This window comes from Taudactylus pleione, unplaced genomic scaffold, assembly GCF_031769625.1.
Source record: "Taudactylus pleione unplaced genomic scaffold, aTauple2 ptg000155l, whole genome shotgun sequence".
In the NCBI taxonomy this organism is placed as follows: Eukaryota; Metazoa; Chordata; class Amphibia; order Anura; family Myobatrachidae; genus Taudactylus; species Taudactylus pleione.
The window spans coordinates 1,702,384-1,723,227 of NW_028284557.1; the positions used below are offsets into that span (position 1 = coordinate 1,702,384).

The 20,844-nt window shown below is 46.3% G+C and overlaps 1 protein-coding gene across 3 annotated transcripts in view; it reads right to left on the minus strand.

Moving 5' to 3' along the window:
* Nucleotides 1–20,844, minus strand: part of TBKBP1 (TBK1 binding protein 1) — a 100,576-nt gene that overhangs the window by 67,075 nt on the left and 12,657 nt on the right. For all 3 annotated transcript variants that reach the window (XM_088474583.1, XM_088474582.1, XM_088474581.1), the window contains exons 2-3: nucleotides 9,590–9,685; nucleotides 4,475–4,579 (exon numbers count right to left, since the gene is read on the minus strand). In XM_088474583.1, coding sequence (XP_088330709.1) covers nucleotides 4,475–4,579; nucleotides 9,590–9,685 — 201 coding nt within the window. The remainder of the gene's footprint in view (nucleotides 1–4,474; nucleotides 4,580–9,589; nucleotides 9,686–20,844) is intronic.

Sequence of the window (20,844 nt, forward strand, 5' to 3'; positions counted from 1 at the left end):
TTATAACCGATGCGTCTGGAAACTTCAAACAAAGACAGGCGAACCAGATCTTGGTAGAGGCAAGGACCCTGAGACAACAGGTCCGGACGTTGAGGCCTGCCACGGAGTGTCGATGGAGAGGCTTCGAAGATCTGAGTACCATGCACGTCGGGGCCACGCTGGAGCCACCAGCAGGACCATGCCTCCCTCTTGTTTGAATTTTAGGAGAGGAAGAAGGGAGATTGGAGGGAACAGGTATGCAAACTAGAAGGTCCACTTGATTGACAGAGCGTCCACCAGGAAAGCTCAGGCGTCTCTTGTCCTAGACGCCGTACTGTGGCAGCTTGTGATTTAGTCGAGAGGCCATGAGGTCTACGTCGGAAGGCCCCACTTGTCCACTAGGAGCTGAAACACTTCTTGGTGAAGAGACCATTCCCCGGGATGCACGTCGTGATGGCTGAGGAAGTCCCTCCCCAATTCAGCACTCCTGGAATGAACACCGCCGATATGGCTGGTAGATGGCCTTCTGCCCATGTCAGAATGCGTGACACCTCTGTCATTGCTGCCTGACTTCGAGTTCCTCCTTGATGGTTTAGGTAAGCCACCGTCGTGGCGTTGTCTGACAGCACTTGCATGGGCTTTCCGTGAAGCAGCAGCCTGGCTTGTTGTAGGACCTTAAAGATCTGGCCGGAGTTCCGATATGTTGATTGGTAGCGCAGATTCCTCTGCGGTCCACCTTCCCTGAAATGAGTGTAGACCTGTCACTGCACCCTATCCCTGAAGACTCTCGTCCGTCGTCAAAAGAACCCAGTCAGAGATCCAAAAGGGACACCCCCTGGTGAGGTGAATCGTATGTAGCCAAGTCAGAGACAGGCACACCTCCGGAGAGAGTACCATCGTTTGAGGTCGTATATGATGGAGAAATCCGTCCCACTTGGAGAGGATCGATTGCTGCAGAGGCCGGGAATGAAACTGGGCATACTCCACCATGTCGAACATCGACACCATAGATCCCAGTAACTGCATTGCTGAGTGGACTGACACTCGGCGACTGTAAAGGCATCTGTGGACACGCGTCTGCAAAGTGGAGATCTTTTCTGCTGTCAGAAAAATCCTTTGCTGTTGTGAATCCAACAGAGCTCCCAGATGGAGCATCCTCTGAGACGGGATCATCGAGGACTTCTTCCAATTGACCAAACACCTGTGTACCTGGAGCGCAAATATCGTTAGCTGCAGGTGGTGGTGAAGCACCTCTGGGGACCCTGCTAGCATTAAGAGGTCTACCAAGTATGGTAACAGGCAGATCACCTGCAGATGGGCTGCCATTACCGCCATGACCTTTGTAAACACCCGAGGTGCAGTTGCAAGGCAAAACGGCGGAGCCTGAAACTGGAAATGTTGTTGTGACACAGCAAACCTGAGAAAACGTTGGTGAGTTGAAACAATCGGAATATGCAGGTATGCATCCTGAATATCCAGGGATACCATAAAATCCCCAGGTTCCATAGCCAGTATAATTGAGCGTAGGGTTTCCATCCTGAACCTGGGTACCCTGAGGAATTTGTTCAGGGACCTGAGATTGAGAATAGGACGGTATGAACCATTTGGTTTCTGGACTAGAAAAAGGCTGGAATAAAAACCTCTTCCCCTTTGGGACATCGGGGACCGGTACAATGATCCCTGCCTGCAGCATGGATTGTACCACCTCTTGAATAGCCAAAGCCTTGTCCGCGTTCTTCTGAAGTCCTGTGCAAAAGAATTGATGGGGAGGCCTTCTGCGGAAGGAGAGGGCTTACCCCAGAGAGACCACTTCCCTCACCCAGGAATCCATGGTATTCTGACAACATCACCGGGCGAACTGAAGAAGTCGGCCTCCCAACCAGGGGTCCCCCAGGAGGAGGGCCGTCCCGTCAAGCGGAGGGCTTGTCATCCAGACGTCAGGTACTCCAAGGTTGCCTCTTAGGCCTGGCAGACTTTTTGGCGGTGGATGGCCTGGGAAAGGACTGAGGGCCTGATTCAGACCCGGACAAACGCCATGGTGCTTGTGAACGGGGGTGTGGATGTGCGAACGCAGGCGTGTCTGCTAATTATGCACACCCATAAAATGCCCAAAGAAGCGTCATTGTACACGTCACTTGGTTGAATTTTAGACAGCACTGATCGCAGTGTTTGCAGTGGGGTAGGGTCTACTTCAAGCGCTGCGTGCAGCTCCGATGGCTCTCGATGTAAGCGATTAATCACACACTTCCTGGAGATGACGTGTGCTAAGAAAGAAAGGTGGGCGTCTTTATACTGGCGTGCGTTCGCTCTGCCGTCGCTCTCTAAGGCATAGAGGGCATTCTTCCACCAGACAGTGCGATGGCGGCATTTGCATACCTGGCCCATTTCAGCTGCGTGAGAGCGCAGCTTAGTGTCGGGGTATGAATCGACCCCTGAGTTCTAGCCTTACCTGGAGCCCGATAGGTCTGAAAGGACGGAGTAAGAGCCCCCGAAGAGGCTGGAGCAGAAGGCAGACAAGCCGACTTAGCTGCTGCTAAGGTATTCACAATCTTGTCCAAATCAGGGCCAAACAAGACTGTACATTTTTTACAGAACAGCTTAGCAGCAGCCACATTAGGCATGTCACTCTCACTGCCAGACATAGTGAAGAGGATACCACACTTTAGATGTGACTGCGTAGTAAGTTCACAGATTGCGACTTTAGCTGCACAAGCACAACACCAGTGCTAAGGCTTAGAATAGCAGAAAAGGTACAGGGATAGCAAAAAAATGGCTGACAGTAAAGAAAGAAACTTAAACAGACAGCGCTAGCATATGGTCGCAGACAATGCAGAATAATAACAATACCTGCACTTAATGGCACTTACTAGTCAACTACACAGACTTAGCGTCTAGTAGGACAAAGTGCTACATACACTGACCACCACCAGGAGGAGAGGTATGTAGGGGGACCCGGACTCCGCACCGCGCGCAGAGATCTGCGACACGCAGCCAGGAGAAATGGTCGCCCAAGAACTCATGGGGGGTGGAGCCAGAAGAAGGAAGCTGTCACAGCCCAGAAGAAGGCACGCTGTGCATCGGGGAGCAGCCGGCTGTGAAACAAGGAAGGCTACCTCCCCTGGCCAGCGATTAACCCCCAGGACGCTGGAGTGTTCCCGCAAAACTCCAGCCCACTGTCCCAGGCGGCTTTGTGGAAGCGCAGGATTCAGTGCCTGTATCCACACGCCGTCAACCCCAGGGTGTCCCCAGCCCTAGAAAAAAGAAGACTGCGATTCAGCGCGCACCACCGTGGTGCGTGTCGCTTACCTGTTGCCCTGTAGCGTCCGGCCGCAGTCTAGGGATCCTCCGAGGTCCCTGCTAGCCAGGACCCCAGAGGCCAGCCGAGATCCCCGGATCAGTACCGGCGTCCCGGCGCTAGCGGGGTGATGACGCAGCAGTGCGAACTTCCACTGGAATGTCCGCACTAGAATCTTAATTCTTGGGCTGTTAGCAACACCCTGTGGACCTCCTATGGATTCTGAAGTAGAAAAACTGAATGCATGTGGCTGGGGGCGGGGTATATAGGGAGGAGGCCCTATGCATGCTGGGAGCTTCAAAGCTGTAGCTGTTTGGTGCATTGGATCACTCCAACTACATACCCCCCAAGGTAGTTCCTGTGGACCCTATGGACCATGAAGAAGAAATAGCTCACGCTATCGCATCGTGAACACACCGTCTAGTGTGTAGGCACCTTAAGACAATTTATGTTAAGGTTAGTAGTCATAGGACAAATACCAGCCATACCATAGTCAATAATCCATTTGATACAGGAGGCTTCTCCCTTTGTTAAAAGATTTGCCCCGCTGGAACATTGTGTGACTTAAGCTGGGTATACACCTATACAATCATCTGACAGATCACAAGATTCACGACCGGTTTCAAGAGATGAGGATCACAGATCGCATGGTGGATTGTAGGAGTGTGTATGCATCAATCTGTATGTTCATCTGGACTTTCAATGGTAAGTGTAATTGTAAGAAGAATCGCATCTCAAGTATGTACCTGGCTTTATACAGAGACTCTCCTTTAGAAAAGTGCAATGTGTGCGATACAGTTTATAATGAAAATAATGATTTAAAACTTGAAACATGTTTTCTCAATAATATGACAAGGTTCAATGAGTAACTAAATAATTTAAACTGACCTGTAGTATCAATCATCTAAAAGATATATTATTTTTTCTTCCACATTAATCATTAACATCAAAGTGCTGGCATTCATCTGCCTTGAAAAAAATTCCAGTGGACACCCACACTGATATTGTCCCTTTGTACTTGTCTTGTACACTCACCATCCATCCCCCTCTTCCATCTCATACATTTGATGTCCTTACTACCCTATCTCCCTGTGACAAGTCCTTTCTTTACACTAGTACAGACAAAACTTATTATTATCAAACTTCCGTTCTTGTACATAGAAAGCTTGTACCATTTCCCATGCAGTGTCGCACACTTACCATTTCACTTAACTCCTCGTGCAGCTCACTCCTCTCTGCACACATCTTTTCACAGGCGCGCACCATCTCTCCCAGTTGCTCCTCCTTTTCTTGGCTGTTTTGAAGCTGAGAGAAAAAATAGTTAATGTATTGTCATTTGTCAGTCATATTAAGCTGGACTGCACATGAAACATATCATAAGGATCCAATGATAGACATGTGATTAGCTGTTGTTCATGATTATAGGCATATGTGAAAAACATGTATGCAATATCGATGCATGATTAGTCTCTGCTGTGTTTACAGTTTCCATTCAATGGATATGTCACCTGCCCAAAGTGGGAGCATCCACCATGTGGGACGAACCAAGCGTCAGCTTTTGAACTCATCACTGTGGCTTTCTTAGTGAATTGCTAGGCTCTATACTACCATGCTCCTGAATCTGTATGTAGGTTTTGGGACTCTGTACATGAAAAGGACATACCTAGAAAATTCTCTTCGTCCATCGGGTGTGCATTTCTCGGTGGCATTTGGATGACAACAATGCAGACAAACATAAGAGAATCTTGTGCCTATTCAGCGTGGAAGCCAATTTCAGACAGATCTCCTGCACCCAGCATGGGGTAAGTGTCAATGACAGTGATGATGATTGCTCTCACCGACATAGGAGTGGGGTGGCGCAATCTCATAGATGGATACGACTATAAGCATGCAGTTACATTAGCATACCAATCGCAATACGTTCACAGCAGGTGTAAGACTCAGGATCAGGACATTTGTGTGATGAAAGGTAGAGATGAGGCCCTCCACCACCACCCTATAGTAATAAGACTGTAAAGCAGTGTTTTCAGTTAAAGATAAACATTTAAATTAGGTATTCCCTGTTTGTATAACCATAAATGCTGGATGAATAATTAATGTTTGGATGAGAACTTCCAGTGACCAGAGGTAAGAAAATGGTTATTTTCCACTCAAGTTAGTTAACTCTTGCCCTCTCTAATTACTAGGTATTGCATACCTCCCAACTGTTCTATTTTAGGCAAGACATTTCCAAATTGAGGCAGATATTGTGCAGTCCATAGTCAGAACTATTATCCCAACTACTAGAAGGGTAGGGGGGGGGTATGGCCGAGTGGCAAGGTTAGGAGTTATGGTAATGTGTAATTGGATCTGCAGCCCTGGTCAGTGGAGAACAAGGAGGTCAAGTACAACAAGATCCATCCCCTCTCAATAAGTTCACCAATAAAAACAATTTTCTGGGGAGACAAAGCCTAGTAACCAGAGTCATAGCATGGCAAATCCATTAGATATAAGAACCTTAAGGGTGTTTGGCTGAAATTTAAAAGTGGGTGGACAATCAGAAGACCACTAAGCCAGAAAGATCCATCTGGCCAATAAATATGTGGCCAACTGACCCCAAATATGCAAGGCACATACAACATCCCCTTTCTAACCTGTGTGGAGTGTCAGCACTCCAGAATACCCAGTGCAATCGTGCCTACAGGTTGAACTGTTGCCATCATCTTACACTACAACCTAAAACATAACTCAAAAGCTGTGGACTCAGACTGGCACCAGAAAGTTCACATAACAACAGCATTGTTTTAGGTACCAGTGAACCAGACACGTACAGTGGGACTACCCCCATAACAGATGCCTGATCCAAGGATTCTGCAGTAATAAAACAATAGCGGATACCTACACAGAGCAGACAAGCTGATCCTACTGCCCTGAGAAATCCAAGTAAGAGATAGGGAGTTATCAGGGAAAGTTGGTGGCTGACATCATCAGCTACTCTCAATGGACCCATCGCCAGTCCTTACCAGTGGGAAGTTCAGGTGGTCCGTGCATTTTAGGAGTTTCCATGTCCCTCTTGAAGATGGAATTGGTCTCTCACAGCCAATACCTCAGGAACAGTGTGACAAAAGTGATCATGGCTTGGTCAGTATAATCCATATTTTCTGTTTGTGATGGACTTCCAAAGGATGTTACTTGGATTGACCTGGGACAGGGGAGTTGACCGAAAGCTTTGCCAACCCAGTGATGAGCAATCAGACCCAGAAAATTACACCAAGCAACACCAGCGTGGTACCTAGGCCCTGGTAAACAGTAGACTGGATGGGACTATAGCCCCAGGCCTCCATATAAAAATAGACTCATGATCATAACATAATGACTAGCTACCCACACAGTCGGCCATAAATTAAAAGTAATAAAATTGTATTTCTAGTTTTCTCACAAAATGTTGCAATTTTGCTACTTTTACATATTTTGGGAGACAATGGCCCTGATAGTGTAGGTGTGTAAAAGGTGTCCACTCCCACATGACACTAGTTACACATCCTCCACTTCTCACAATAGGCCCTTGCCTATTTTTATGTGGCCCTTAATCTGGCTCTGGTGGCATCAACAATATTCAGAGACGTGGTGTCGTGTGATATACCAATGGTGTGTAATCCACAAAGTAGTACATGACACATTTCTGACACAACTGAATTAGGGCTGGAACTGAGAAGGGGGTAAGACCTCCCAATGAATGAATCCTTGCAAGGCAGTGTGCTAAAATGAGTTGTTGTATATAGGAGTAGAAAACAAGCAATCACTACACATCACTGGACCAGTACCGGTTAACACATCAAACAACTAGATTGCATTATGCCCTTAGCTGACCAATTAGGTACAACATTGGTAACAGTTACATTGTAACTTCTTATGAGCAGTTATAACTCGGAATGTGACGCATTAAGATCTTCGTGTAACATAAGACCTTAGACCTTGTAAATTCTCATTACAGAAAACACATATGATCATTGAGCCATTTAGCAGTTGGCATTCCGGGGCCCCTGCATAAGTCCAGCAATATACATACTTACCCTTATGGCCTTTGTCACTAGTAGCCCTGAGACAGTTGTGCTTATATCAACGTATCACATTGCGAAAATAATGGCACACACAATCCGCAAAGCTCACCATCTTTGGGGTTGGCTTGCTGGGGCAGGCACATTTGCTGGTCATGCAATAGAAATCTTACCTGGAGAAATGGAATCTAAGAAAGTATTCAATTAGCAGCTATGTGTGGTTGCGCAAATTCCAGCTAATTATAGTAATGAAACATTTGCCTATAAACAAGAAAATCTGCGCTGTTGGTGGTCGGGATGTGCCCCCTACCATTCAGAGAACCTCTGTGTGGGAATTCCCGGAGGTGTAAGAATGCTCAGAGAAGGAATGGGGACCTGCAATACTTGCTTCCTGCTGGAGGAGCAAACTTTCTGAGCAATATTTATGTTGAGACACAGGTGGTATCTGGTTGAGGTCTCACTTGCTGGTATGGGCATGCCTAAAGTGAGTAGACACCTAAGCTGGACCGTTGCCAAGTGTGTATCACATGTTTGGGAATTTGTTGCATCCCGAGAGAGAATTTAGGTTAGTTAGGTGTCCTTGGTCACAAGTCATGCTAATGATCTTAAAAGGAAACTTCAGGTAGAAGCTAACTTTAAAGGTGCATACACACGTAGCGATTTTTTTGAACGATTTAACTATAACGACGTCGTTATCATTCACTCGTTCAAAAAATAGTTGTTTCTGAGTTATAACGCTGAACGATTATCGTTCATGCGTGTTCCCGTTTGTAGTTCATTCTGACTGACCAACTGAAGGATTTTCATTAAGGGAAGTTACAAAAATCGTTTGTAGTTCAAAAAATCGTTCATTACACTTTAAAAAATCTGACAGATAATCTGACAGAAAATCGTTCATAAAATTGTTGCTAACAAAATCGTTGTGTGTGTATGCAGCTTTACTTCTAAGTTACCTTCCCCTACAAAAGTAACAGTTAAGCTGCATACACAACGATTTATTAAATGAACGATTTTAGTAAACAGTTTTCGTTAATTTTTATAAGGGAAAAATGAACGAAAATCGTTTACTGAAAACGATTTTATTGAACTACAAACGATTTTTGCATGTTCCTTTACTGAAAATCGTTGAGTTGGTCAGTCTGACTGAACTACAAACTAAAAACGTGAACGCGCATGAACGATAATTGTTCATCGTTTTAACTCAGAAAGTGAATGATTTTTTCAACGATTGAACGATAAACGATATCGTTAACGATAATCGTTAAAAAAAATCGTTGTGTGTGCATGCACCTTTACACCACTGCTTCTATGTGACAGCTTGGAGATTGTTGAGTCCAAACCATATCTACACTTGTACAGGCAGTAGCTGATCTGTCACCTGTGACTTGTCCAATCTCCCAAGTAGCAAGAGTTGGATGTATGGGACTCCTTGGATCTACTACTTAGGTAGAAGAGAAATTCACATTACCAGTACAGCAGGACACCAGTTATTTACTAACTAAGTGCAAAGGAGCAGTAATCAGACAGTATACTGTAATTTTCCACTTTGAACAAATGTAATATCTGATGGGTTAGTACACATTTCATTTGGTTAGTAAATAAAAAACAACAACAAAGCAATGTCCATCTGATCCTGGGTGCTCATATATGTACATACACCACATGGTCAAATTAAACTGCAAGGCCAATCCTACTATGATGAGAGATCCACGTCTCAAGCAGCATAATTCTGGAATGCTCTCCATAAAGATAATTGAGGCCTTCATCATACATAGACTGCAAGAGTGAAAGTATAATGATGACCCATATAGTGATATGTAGTACTCCCTACTACAGTAACATTAGAGGATAACATAGACCTGATAAACAGTAATAATAAATTTATATACACTCCAGTGTCATCCCACGTGTTGATAGAAAGCGCGCAGTACTGTAATTCACTGTGAGAAATCAAAATGCAATCGCAGAGTATCAATATTAAATAGCTTGTTGTTACTATGCTGTTATATTATCCTCCTGAAAATCACCCATCCGAGATAGTGAAAGGGGGTGGGTGTACAGTGCAGGGTGTGATTATTACTATAAGTAGATACTCTAGGCAGGAGTGTGGGGGTGGAATGTTATTTTATATATACGTGAGTCATCAGGGTAGGGTTGCGCTTCCAGCACAAATACACACACACACACACACACACACATATATATATATATACACACACACAGTGTGAGGATGGGTGGGATCTAGGCCAAGCACTGTTGAATAGTGTTACCCACTCACATCATGTTGGGGGTTCTCAGTCTGCAGCAGAGAGTCTTCTTTCAAATCATATGGTGAAAAGTTCTGCTCATCCCCAAATTCAGAGATAACTGGATACTGCGGATAGGTAGCAAAAAAAAAATCAGTTAAGGAGTGTGTATGAAAATCTGCCATACTGACCATCTTATTGATTTATTTTCTAAAAACAGAACATCCATGTTATACTAAGATATGTATCCATTTTTGCAAATGTTTTGTTGCTTAAGGCTGAAAAACCTTTGAACTTATCAGTTTCTCTGAAGCACCAAGCCCTGAGTTACATGATCGGAATTCAATATGAAAACACATGTAGATTGTCAAAGTGTACAAAATAGTGCTGCAGAGAATCCGTCAAGTTTACATGATGTCATTTAACAAGGCAATTACACGTTCGGTGGCTGATTAAAACCAGGTGAAATTCAGGCTTGAAGTCAGCCAGCCACAAAACCTGTGTAATTCATAAGTGACCCGGTTTAAAGGGAGTATGCAAAGCATAATTATTATCCTTTATTTAAACAACGCTACAAGGGGTTCCCGCTATGCTATTTCAGCAAGGCGCCGCGCCCTGCCCTATTTCTGAAGGGCAGAAAACACCCTGCCCTCCAGCGCGACACCCCACTGAGAGAGCCTGCGGGTTCTGTCTCCACCCACGGGTCGCAGTGTCCAGCGGTCAAAACAGCGGTGCAGCGGTCACCACTGGTGAATGGATGCCGGACGCATTGGGACCGACATCCATTCACAGTGACCGCAGTGCTTGGGGGCTGCCCAGCATGCCCCCAGGAGTGACGAAAAAAGGGGATGCGTCATAAAGACACGCCCCCTTTTCTTTGGCCACGCCCCACAGAAGTGCCCTATCTCTAAGTCCAGCGCCTTGCCTGCTGCCGGACCTAGAGTGAACACTACTTTACCTTACATAATATATAAAACACAAGCAGTGTAAACTAAACAAGGTAAAAGTACAAAAGACTAAAGTTGGCCACACATCTAAAGATTATCTGTCCAACCAGCCAACTAGTTGATTGGTTGGAATGAAAATCTGGTAAGGTATAAAATCAGCAATTTGCTCCCAAACGCTGGAAAATTAACCAAAACTGCTGTTTGAACAAATAGTTTAGATCAAACATTTAACAATCTTGTCTGAACGACCATTTTCATCTGTTTTCTGGCATTTAGGAGCAAATTGCTGATCATCATTTACTCCCATACATTACCAGATTTTCATTCCAACCAATCAACGAGTTGGCTGGTTGGATGTAAGTTGGTCTAGTGTGTGGCCAGCTTTACAGTACAAGACAATCCAGGACATAGGATACAATATACACCCATCAGCCATAACATTAAACCCACTGACAGGTGAAGTGAATAACATTGATTATCTTGTTACAATGGCACCTGTCGAGGGGTGGGATATATTAGACAGCTTGTGAACAGTCGTTCTTGAAGTTGATGTGTTGGAAGAAGGAAAAATAGGCAAAGATCTGAGCGACTTTGACAAGGTCTAAATTGTGATGGCTAGACAAGTGGGTCAGAGCATCTTCAACACTGCAAATCTTGTGGGGTGTTCCCGGTTTGCAGTGGTTAGTACCTACCAAAAGTCATTCAAGGAAGGACAACTGGTGAACCAGCAACAGGGTCATGTGCTTATTGAAGCACATTGTGAGTGAAGGCCAGCCAGTTTGATCCAACCCAACAGAAGACATACTGTAGCACAAATTGTTGAAAAAGTTAATACTGGCTACGATAGAAAGGTGTCAGAACACACAGGGCCTGATTCAGACCTGGTCGCAAGCGCTGAGCGCTCGCAACCGGGTCGATGGTGGCCCAGAGCGCATGCGCGCGACTGAGCCGGCTCAGTCGTGCGCATGCGCGAGACCCGGATAGCGACGGGCAATCCGTCGCTCTAGGTCTCATACCAAAGGGGGCGTGCTGTCGATGTTGAGTGACAGCACGCCCCTTTTGGTGGGCGGGCCGGGGGAGTGGCTGCCCAAATGGAGGCATTCCCATGAGAACGCCTCCGTTTGGGGCCGGCCCCACTGACATCACGAGTGATGTCAGTGGGAGAGATTTCGGCTGTTTGAGCCGAAATCTCTCTGGGGCTTGCAGCAACGAGACCCTACCACAAGGGTCTCGTCGCAAGCCCGATGGTCGCAATGGTCTTGACCATCACGACCATCTTCCTGGCCGCTCGCTATAGCTGTGGGTGGTCACCCACAGCTATGCGAGCGGCCAGGAGGCCCTTCTAAAAAAAAAAATAGCCCGGCCCTGATTCAGAGCGAGCACTCTGTCAGAGTGTCCGGATCTGAATCAGGGCCACAGTGCATTGCAGTATGATTACTCTGACCAAGCCGGTCAGAGTCATTATACTGACCCCTGTCCACCGCCGAAAATGTGAGCAACAGAACTGGACCATGGATCAATGGTAGTAGGGTGGCCTGGTCCAATGATTAATGTTTTCTTTTACAACATGTGTAAATCCAGGTTCGTGTTCGTTGTTTACCTGGGGGAAGGTATGGCATCAGGGTCAACTTTGGGAAAAAGGCAAGCCGTTGGAGGCAGTGTGATACACTGAACAATGTTCTGATGGGTTGGGTCCTGGTAGTCATGTGGATGTTACTTTGACAGTTACCACCTACCTAAAAGGAGAGTTATGGTAAAAGTTACCCTTGTTAACTCTCTTTCTTCAAAGTCCATAGGGTTCACAGGGGAGACAATGGGGTGTAGGTGGGACCTGGAGGACTGGACACCAACAGCAAAACTTTCAATCCCGGGATGCTCCGGTGCTTCCCCCTATACCCCGACCACAGCCTGAGGGCAACTCAGTTTTGTTAACAAGCCCAAGGCAGGAGCAGGATAGGAGAGAAGGAAGACTGGTACACACTCTCACACAGAGAAGGAAACAAGTGACCAAGAGAAGAAACCCATAGAAACCAGGTGCGTCAGGGCGGGTGCCCTGCAGACCCTATGAACTTCGAAGAAAGCGAGTTAACAATGGTAAGTCTTACCACAACTCTCCTTTTCTTCTTCAGGGTCCATAGGGCTCCACAGGGGAAACAATAGGGATGTAGCAAAGCAGTTGTTCAAGGGCGGGAATGCTCCTGAGCCGAGAGGAGAACCCTATGCCCGAAGGAAGCATCCTGAGAGGCAAATGTATCAAAGGTATAAAACCTAAGAAAGGTGTGGGCAGAAGACCACGTATACGCTTTGCATAGCTGTTCAGCAGGGGCGCGACGTCGGGCTGCCCACAAGGGACCCACAGAGCGAGTAGGCTGAGCAGATACTGTAGCCAGCACAGGAAGGCCACTCTCGTGAAAGCCTGTGAGATAGTCATGCGAATCCATCTGGCCAGAGTCTGTCCACCAGGAGCTGAAAGACTTCTGGATGTAGAGACCAGTCTCCTGCATGCATGTCGTGACGGCTGAGGAAATCCGCTTCCCAACTGAGAACTCCTGGGATGAATACTGCAGAGATGAAGTTTGGTCCATGTGAATGTGGGACTCTTCAGCCATTGCTGTCAGACTTCGAGTGCCTCCTTGGTGATTGAGGTAGGCCACTGCCGTGGCGTTGTCAGACTATACTTGTACTAGCCTGCCCTGAAGACTATCCTGAGCCAGAGTGAGAGCTCTGTAGATGGCTCGAAGCTCCAGGATGTTGATTGGTAACACGTCTTGATTAGTTCGAGCGGCCATGGAAGGAGTGCTGGCCAGTCACTGCGCCCCACCCATGGAGGCTTGCGTCCGTGGTGAGGAGAGCCCAGTCCGGGATCCAAAAAGGGCGACCCTTGCCTAAATGGGATGTCTGTAGCCACCAGGCTAGGGACAGGCGAACCTCCGGGGAGAGGCCCATCGTCTGGGACCTGAGCAGATGGGGTAGCCCATTCCACCTGGAGAGGATCAGGTGTTGAAGGGGCCTGGAGTGAAACTGAGCGAACTCCATCATGTCGAAGGTGAACACCCATAATCCCAAGGTCTGCATTGCAGAGTGACTTGACACTCGGCAACTGCGGAGCAGTCAGTGCACCCGGTGCTGAATTATTGAGATCTTGTCTGGTGTTAGGAAAATTCTCTGAACCTGTGAGTCCAGGAGGGCACCCAAATGTACCACTCTCTGAGAAGGTGTCAGGGAAGACTTTTTCCAGTAGATCAGCCAACCGTGCGTTTGTAGAAAGGCAATAGTTACCTGCAGATGACGGTGAAGAATCTCTAGGGAGCTGACCAACAGCAAGAGATCGTCCAAGTATGGGAGCAGTCTGATCCCTTGACGACAAAGAGAGGCCGCCATAACAGCCATGATTTTGGTAAAGACCCGAGGAGCCGTTGAGAGGCCAAATGGCAGAGCCTGAAATTGGTAATGCTGCTGTAGTATAGCAAACCGGAGATATTGTTGATGAGTAGGCGCTATAGGTACATTTAGGTAAGCATCTTGAATGTCCAGAGACACCATATAATCCCCAGGCTCCATAGCTAGGATAATAGAGCGGAGGGTTTCCATACGAAACTTGGACACCCTTGTTCAGAGATTTGAGGTTGAGGATTGGCCGAGGCTTCTGAACTAAGAAAAGGGTAGAATAATAGTCCTTGCCTCGCTGTGAAGAGGGGACTGGAATTATTACTCCTGAGAGCAGTAAGGACTGAATGGTCTTCTGGAGCAGCAGGGCCTTGCTAAGGTCCGATGGAGGTCCTGTACAAAAGAACTGCTGGGGGGGGGGGTCACTTCATAAAGGATAAGGCATATCCGTGGGAGAACACTTCTCTTTACCCAGGCATCTGATGTGGTCTGACACCAAAACTGGACGAATTTAAGAAGTCGGCCTCCCATCCTGGGAGCCCCCACGGAGAGGCCCGCCCCATCAGGCTGAAGGCTTGTCCTCAGATTTGGTAGGTGGATGTCTAGTAGCCCAGGTCTGTTTGATTCTCGCTTGAGGCCTTAGTTGATGCCCGATGCCTTGGAAAGGACTGACTTTAGCTTTTCCTTGAAGACGAAAGGACCGAAAGGATGACGTCCGAGGCTTTGCATAATATGCAGAGGGCAGGAACACCGTTTTGGAAGCTGCAAGGTAGTCACAATTTTATTAAATTCTGGGCCAAACAGGATATCCCCAGAATAAGGCAGAGACTCCAGAGCCCTTTTAGAGTCTGAATCTGCCTATCTGGAACACAGCCAAACAATACCGCGGGCCACTATAGAAAGTAGAGATCGGCGCCAGCCCAAGTCACATACAAACGCAGAAAAAAAAATAAAAACCAATAAAGCTGCAATGGGCACTAAAATCAACAATACAGACCGCAGTGGCTGGTAGGATATAGTGCTGTATAACCTGGCCATTGGGAGAGGTATACAGGGAGACTGGATCCACCGTTCCCGGAGATCTGCTTTGAGAAAATGGCTGCCGTGCGTCCCTGAGGGGGCAGAGGGTGAGGGAGGAGCAGCTCAGGGAGCAGCAAGACGGCAATGGAATGGCGCCCTGAGCTGTGGGAGGGTCTGCAGGGAGAGGGCTTTCTCCCCTTGCTGACGTCAACCACCAGGTCCCCTGGCCTCTAAAATATACCCTGCATCAGTGATATATATGCAAGCGGGGATCCGCCTTACCTGTACCCTGGATTCTGGCTGCAGTCTGGTGTCCGGGGAGCCTTCTAGCTAGCCCCCCTCAGAGCCCCGCTGACAGTACCTAGCTGAGGGCTGGTGTCACGGCGCGGCGGAGGGGTGATGGAGCAGCAGTGCAGACGTCCAAGGGACTGTCTCGTGCTGCTGCTCAGTAGTAAAATAAGTAGAAATAATTTTTTAAAAATAAGCTTGGGCTGCTTAAAGCGGTCTCACTGTTAAAAATGGTGATGCAGCTGCTGCCGGACACCAACGAAACTGAGTTGCCCTCAGGCTGTGGGCGGGGTATAGGGAGAAGGACCAGAGCATCCTGGGTTTGAAAAGCTTTGCTGTTGGTGTCCGGTTCTCCAGGTCCCACTTACACCCCATTGTCTCCCCTGTGGAGCCCTATGGACCCTGAAGAAAAACATTGTTGCAGACCAAGTACACACTTCATGGCAACAATATTCCCTGGAGGCTATAGCCCCTTTCATCAGGAAAATGCACCCTGCCACACTGCAAAAACTGTCCAGGAATGGTTTGAGGAGCATGACAAAGGTTCAAGGTGTTGACTTGACCTCAAAATTCCTCAGATCTCAATCCGATTGAGCATCTGTTGGATGTGCTTTAAAAATAAATCCGAGTCATGGAGGTCCCACCTCGCAACTGACAGGACTTAAAGGATCTGCTGCATCAAGGGGCAGGAGATGATGTATGTGAGGGAAGGAAAAGTACATTAGGGAAGATTGCCTGCTCCTGAGAGCGTACAATTTGAAGTGAAAAGGCAGACAGACCGGGCATAAAAAATTACTGTATACATATTTCCTCTGTCTCTGCAACCTTAAGGAAATTTTTTCAAGGCTGGAAGTGACTGGGCACTCAGAGCATATGTAATATTAACATTCAAATATTTGAATATGACACAGTAAATAAATTTAGACGCCCTTAGACGTCTCCTTTTGATTTAGTTAGAACAAAATATTGTTTGTTCAACACTCATCTGTAAATTATATGTGTGGGAATTTCTTGCATCTCAAGAGAGAATCTAGGTTAGGGAACTCCCCCCAAAAAATTTTATATCTAATTCTCTTAAGTGCTTGGTTACTTTTCTATTTTACATTATTTTTATTATTATTATCCTTTATTTATATGGCGCCACAAGAGTTCCGCAGCGTCTCACAAAGTACATTAACAAATGAGTAAACTCGTAAAACAGCGACTTACAGTACAAGACAATACAGAATAAGAACATGGTTTATAAACATTGCTGCAGCGATCATAACACTCAAAAAAGCAACAGGGCGTCAGCAACCAAGTGTTAAGTGCCCTTGTGGAGAGTTTTGAGTAGATGATTGTATGAGTGAGGGAAGGAAAAGCACATGAGGGAAGAGGGCCCTGCTCGTGAGAGCTTACATTCTACATGACATGCTTGCATCATCATTAGGCCCTGCCGTTTGCAAATCACTGGTCTGAAAAGGATGAGTGGGGCCAAAATTATGTGATTCTCCTATAATTGCTTCATATTTTACTCATCCCTCCTCATAGACACACGAATCGCAAGCATTATGTTCCCCATCCAGTTCGTTTCACTAGGAAGTGGGTGATATATGGGAGGGCATCCCAAAAAGTCGAGTCTCTCTGACATTTCGGGAGTAGGGAAGTATGATCTATGCCGTACTTACCTACTATTGATTTCTCTCATCCAGGAAAACCCAAGAAGAAAGATGCAGCAGACTGTTGATGGGGGCAGGGCAGAGTGCTAAATGATGCAAATTGAATGGGTTCAGTAAGAGGGGACGGGCAAAATTATGCAATTCTTATAGAATTTAATCATACTGACCCCTCCCCATAGATCCACGAATTCCAGCACTATGCTCCACATACTGCCCACTTCATTGAAGCGAGCGAGATGCGGGAGGACCACCTACTCTTTCAGACTTTCTGGGACAGTAGGGAAGTATAATCTAGGCAAGTCATATATAGCGCTGTCCACATAGACATTGAGCTAATGACATGTTACAGATGTATCTTCATACATTATTGCTGCAGTTGTGCCAAACAGCCTCTCATGTGACTCTGAAGGCGCCAAGCATCTCTTTCGCCCAGAATGGGCAATATGATGCGACTAATACACGCAACAAGACTGCACTTATTAATTTGATATGTGACACTTGTATATCTGTGTGCAACTGAGTCTGAATCTGTATACGAAATGCTAAGATGCAGCAGGCGCAACTTTTTCAATGCCGAAGTTCCGATGTGCTTCGTATACAGATTCAGTCATACACAGATATGCAAGTGTTGCATATCAAGTTAATCAGTACAGTCTTGTGGTGCGTCTTAGTTGCATCACATGGTGATTAAGGTGAATTGGTGGAAAAGATACTCAACGAAAGCACAGTCGCACAGGGCCAGGTTGCTCACTTATGTCAGGCGTCACGTGCATGGTGTATTAAGGGTAGATGTATGAGAACACATCTGAAATTGATCTTGACAAGCTATATTTCTCGAGCGGTCCGCCTGGCAAAATGTCCCTGCCGCCAGGCACTATGACGCGGCCGAAAGCCGTGATGCATATAAATACATCACCACAGCACAACACTGGCCGCGTCGCAGTGCAGCTCACTGCTCGGAGTTGCTACCACCGGATGGAGGATGTTGGCCACCACCTCTACCTCGACCCCGGGCCCGCCCTGTCGGAGCCGCTCCCATCAAAAGGAGGATGCCGGCTGGCCACCCTGCACCGGAGGCAAACACTGCAGCCTCACAGCCTCCCGCCTCTCCTACACGGTGCCTGCCAAACAGTAAGGGGGGAATGCAATCAGTGTTTTTCAGCCAATCTCCTGTCTAAAATGGTGCAATAACGGGGAAGGGGGGGGGAGCAATATACATTTTTTTGGGCGCCCATGCCTTTTTGCGGATGTCACAGCAAAATAGCTTTTAGACGCGTACAGCAGCTAATCACGTGCAAAGACTTCTGCAGTTTAGGCGTCCGAAAACCGAACTTGGCGCAGATTTCTGCTCACCACCTCAGGAGGGTGCGAGCAGAAACCTGTGCACCTGCGGCATTCGTGCCCGATCAAAGCAACAATTGAATTGCTATGTCGGGCGCCCATTAGTAACATCCGAACTCAAAAACAATTGAATGCCCCCCCAAACTAAGATGCCGTATAGGAGGGTGCACAATGGGCTTCTGCTTACCTGCTGTGATAGAGATCGGTTAGCTACACCCAAAAGTTTGCGCAAAATTCTGGGAAGAACACTGATACTTATAGATTGCTGGTGTTTTTTATTGTTATTTTGCAATTTTTAATAATATCTATATAATTCTTGTATCAACGTGTAACTTTAGGTGAGAACTGGCAACTCTTTTCTGAGTACCAAAACCTTTTTCCATAAAAATAAAATAGGGGGGGTGCTGCTTAGCTGCCGAGGAAGCAGGACGTGGGGACTCAGAGTTCCTGCATATACCTCTCCAATAAAAGGTTTACATTTGGCCCAAACTTCTCTTTTTGGAGCAAAGCATCTTGTTTATACCTCCCCGGACCTCACACCACGACTTGGAGGTCACACCACGCATCACACCCTCGGCTGATTACCAGCATGCAGAAACAGCTTGGGGGACTACCTGGGACTTATTTCAGCCTACCTGCCTGTGTTGTGTACGCGGCAACTCCCGCTGTCGGCTGGTGCAGTGAGTACATGAAGGGGAGGAGGCCCGGCATTTTAACTAGCATCCACCCTTACCTGGTCAGGGGTTCTATGGCAGACCTTCAGATTTAACTTTTACTTGGAATACAATTGCTGAAACCCACCTATATGCACTTGGAAACCTGATACTATAACCATATATAATTTTTGCTCCATTGCAACAACCTTTACAAAAGAAGTCACCCAACTTGTTCCTGTTATATTTTGCTATTTATATCTCAGTCAATTGCTGCTCCCCCTCAGCACAGCCTAAATATTTCAATCACCTCCCTTTTCAAGACTGTTATATGTAACTTAAATTCTGCAGCTCCGAAGTGATTGGTTACTTGTGATCTATAGGAGAGGTGCTGTGCAGACAAACCTGTAACTCAGTTATTACCTTTTTGACGTCCATATTCTCCACATTATCACTTAATCTCTTACTTTGCCATGTGAAGCATCAAGAACATTGCCCCATATGGACATTGATGGTTGCCCCCATCACTACCTTTATTCAATCTAACCTTCCACATGTAGTTGGTTTCTCCTCACACATGAAGCCTTATTATTGTTTTTACTCTCTGCGTAACACAACCCTTCATTAAATCCCGAGCTCTATAGCTTTCTATGAATAAATATTCCAGTGTCTACTTCAATGACTCCTACTGGCTCAGCTCTGCCCCCCCCCGGGAAGACACCCCTTATGGGAACTCCTCTGACTCGGACTGTTCCACCTCTCGCTCGGCTTCTCAACGCAAACGTAAATCAACAGCTAACCCTCACTCATCAAAAATGAAACCGACTGACATCGCTGCTGTACTAGGCCCTTTATTGGATGAAAAGCTAGCGGATATTAAAGAGGCTATTGAATCCACTCTGACTCAATTAAATCAACATTCCAGTCGCCTAGATGAGGTAGAGCATGGGGGAAAAGGGAGGGGGGTTTAACCCCCTATTGTTCCTCAGCACACTGAATTATACTTGCAACAATATATGAACACTATATGGTAATAGGACCTCAGAGATATTGGTTGCATTCATTTGCAAATAAATGGGATGCTGCTAGGCCATGTCATGGCTTCTCTGTCACTAGCAGTCCCTAACACTAAGTGGTTCACGTCTGGGGCGCAGAGCACCCCAAAAAACGTCCAGCCCAGGGCATCACATGAAAATGGAAAAAAGAGTGACAGTGCAGTGTAAAGTATAGATGTGTGCGAGTAGTTAATAAATGTTGAAAAAGGTTAAAATATGTGAAAAAATGACATGAATAAAAAACAATCATAAAAGGTGATGTGAAAAGTAACTATGTGTATTAAGTGGTGATGCCCTGAGGAGGCCCAGCCAGAGTAGCCTTGGGGGCCCTACGCCCAAACGCTCTCCCCAAATGTAATATATACCATTTTGTTTGAGGTAGAGCAGAGGGTCTCAACTCTTGAAGACGACCTACACACAGCTCAACATACTATTGAGTCTCAACGCAAGGAAATTGCGGGTCTTACTGAGAAGCTTGATGATTTAGAAAACCGTAGCAGGCGGAATAACCTACGGGTGGTGGGCATTCAGGAGTCAGTAAAGGGATATGAGCTGCTTGATCTCCTCTCAAACTGGATTCTGGAACAATTCGCTATTAAGAGAGCACACAGAGTTGGACCTGACCATAAAAACACTTCTGGATGTCCACACCCTGTCATTCTGAAAATGTTGAACTATGCAGATAAGACCATAACATTGAATAATTACCGCAAGACAGCAAGTTTGAATGACTTCTCATATTTCATGATTTTTCTAATCATGTCGCTAACAAATGCAGAGAGTTTGCTCCAATTTGCAAGCAATTGTTTGATACCGGTCAAGTTCTCTCTATTGTATCCAACACGCAAAAGCCCATTTTTCACGTTCTGATACTTGACTGTTATTGCTGTAATGTTACTTGCACTCATTTTTCTTGTTTATAAATATAGGTCGCACTG